This window comes from Alligator sinensis, unplaced genomic scaffold (assembly GCF_000455745.1).
Source record: "Alligator sinensis unplaced genomic scaffold, ASM45574v1 scaffold143_1, whole genome shotgun sequence".
Lineage (NCBI taxonomy): Eukaryota > Metazoa > Chordata > Crocodylia > Alligatoridae > Alligator > Alligator sinensis.
This window is the reverse complement of record NW_005842156.1, coordinates 1,124,690-1,126,771: the sequence shown is the minus strand read 5'-3', so window position 1 is coordinate 1,126,771 and position 2,082 is coordinate 1,124,690. Positions and strand designations below refer to the sequence as shown.

The window sequence follows — 2,082 nt, the reverse complement described above, 5'->3', positions numbered from 1 at the left end:
ACTGAGCGGTGGCCGCGCAGAGCCAGCCCCGCGCCGGCGGCCTGAGCCTTGCTGCGAAACCACGAGAGGAATTCCGGCGAGCTGGCAACCCCGAGCACAAAGAAAACAACAATGGGAAAGGTCCTTCCGTGCAGAAAGGAATGTGGGAGCCCGCTCTCCTGCGGCCAAGGGAGACGGGGCAGAGATGGGCGGGGGGGGGCTGCCTGCCCCCCTCCCAGCAGCAGCAGCAGCAGCTCTGGATCTTGTGATGGGGAGATCTGATCCTCTCTTTGTGATTCAGAGGTGCCAGGAAGCTCATTGAATATTCTGATCTGCCCCCAGTGTTTCTAGTGGCTTTCCCCCGGTGCTGTGTCGTACCACTACACCACGCAGCCCTGAACCTGCATAAATCACAACCAGGCAAAGCCTAGGCTCCGCATCTTCCCTTTCTTCTCCCCTTCCCTCCTCCAGCCTGAAACTTCGGGGGAATTCGCGTCTTCCCGGATCAAGGCAGAGGAAATTCAGCGTCCCCCTAATCAAGCGGCCTGTTCCCGGAGAGGTGCTGGAAGGGGAATGTGCGAGCACCAACCCGGGACCTGCGGCCGGGACCCTGCTGTTTAGTATAAACTAGATCCAATTAAGGTCAAGTCAGTACATGGGAGGAGGGGGGGAAGGAATATGTGACAAGCTGCAGGAGAAAGGGACGGAGCTGCGCTCCTCATTTCTGCAGGGCCCTTGTTTAGAAACTAGAAGGGAAGGACGGGCCCGGTGGCTTCCTCAGTCTGCCCGGCAGCCGCCTCTAGACGAGCCGCCGAGCATCCCTGCGCCGCGGGGCCCTCGGAAGGCCGCGGGCGGAGCAGGTTTAACTGCAGTACACATGACAGCACTTTAAATGGCTCCTGCCCGAGACAGCTGACAAGGCTGCGCACAGGGCCTCCAGGGCTGCTTCAGGCGGTGATCTCAGGAAGCAGTGGGCCGGCCGGCTTTCTCCCTCTCATGTCACCTGCTTTGGGGGTCGGTGCTGAATGGCAACATCCCGTAGCCCGGGGCTGGAAGTCGCACACTCTCTCAGGGGTTCCGGGCCGCAAGGCCACGGGTCTGGTTACTGAGAGATCCAGGGAGAGAGAGAGAGAGTGTGTGTGGTGGGGGGGGGTCTCAGCTGGTCCCTGGTGTGGGTGTGTGTGTGTGTGTGTGTGTGTGTGGTGGGGGGGGTCTCAGCTGGTCCCTGGTGTGGGTGTGTGTGTGTGTGTGTGTGTGTGTGGTGGGGGGGGTCTCAGCTGGTCCCTGGTGTGGGTGTGTGTGTGTGTGTGTGTGTGTGTGGTGGGGGGGGTCTCAGCTGGTCCCTGGTGTGGGTGTGTGTGTGTGTGTGTGTGTGTGTGGTGGGGGGGGTCTCAGCTGGTCCCTGGTGTGGGTGTGTGTGTGTGTGTGTGTGTGTGTGGTGGGGGGTCTTAGCTGGTCCCTGGTGTGTGTGTGTGTGTGTGTGGTCTCAGCTGGTCCCTGGACACTTTGCGCAGATTCAGTGGGTCCAGCTCCTTTCCTGGGCGCTGGGAGGCTGCAGCCTGCCCGCAGGGTGACAGTCCCCTCGGCGTGGCCGAGCAGGGCGGGGGAGCCGGTGCTCCCCGAGGTAGCCGGGCAGTGGAGCGCAGCGGACTGAAGCATCCCGCTCGCCTGGCCGCGACGTGCGGAGGGAGGGGCGGCGCCCGGGGCTGCGAGGGGCCTGGAGCCCTGCCTCATTCCCTCATGCTAGTTCCGGGGCTGCCGGGTATAAAGAGCTTTATGCAATGTCTGGAGGGTGGGAGTCCATAGAAAAGGCGATGTCTCGCCGGGCGAGCCCGCCTTTCTTCTGCGAGTAGCGGGGCAAGGCGGCCAGGCCGGGCTTCGCGCGCTGCTGCGGCGCCGACCAGAGCGCTGAGCCCACGGGGAGCGGCGGCATTCCGGCCCGATGGGACCGCGCCGCGGCATAGCCGGTGCCTGCAGACTGCTCTTCATATTGGCCGCGTGTGTGATGCGGGGCAGTGGGCAAGGTAAGCCCCGGGGCAGCGCAGAGGGGACGAGTCTGCCTTTATGGGAGGGCTGGGGAAGGCACCGCCGTGCCGCGCCGCG

The 2,082-nt window shown here is 63.8% G+C and overlaps 1 protein-coding gene across 4 annotated transcripts in view; it reads left to right on the top strand.

Moving 5' to 3' along the window:
- Positions 1 to 1,533: 1,533 nt before the first annotated feature.
- The window catches only part of LRP2 (LDL receptor related protein 2), a 208,573-nt gene continuing 208,024 nt past the window's right edge, over positions 1,534 to 2,082 (top strand). For 3 of the 4 annotated variants that reach the window (XM_025206453.1, XM_025206452.1, XM_025206451.1), the window contains exon 1: positions 1,545 to 2,003. In XM_025206453.1, coding sequence (XP_025062238.1) covers positions 1,922 to 2,003 — 82 coding nt within the window. In that variant the 5' untranslated portion in view covers positions 1,545 to 1,921. Of the gene's footprint in view, positions 2,004 to 2,082 lie in introns of all 4 variants that reach the window. The other variant, XM_025206455.1, reaches the window with a different exon arrangement.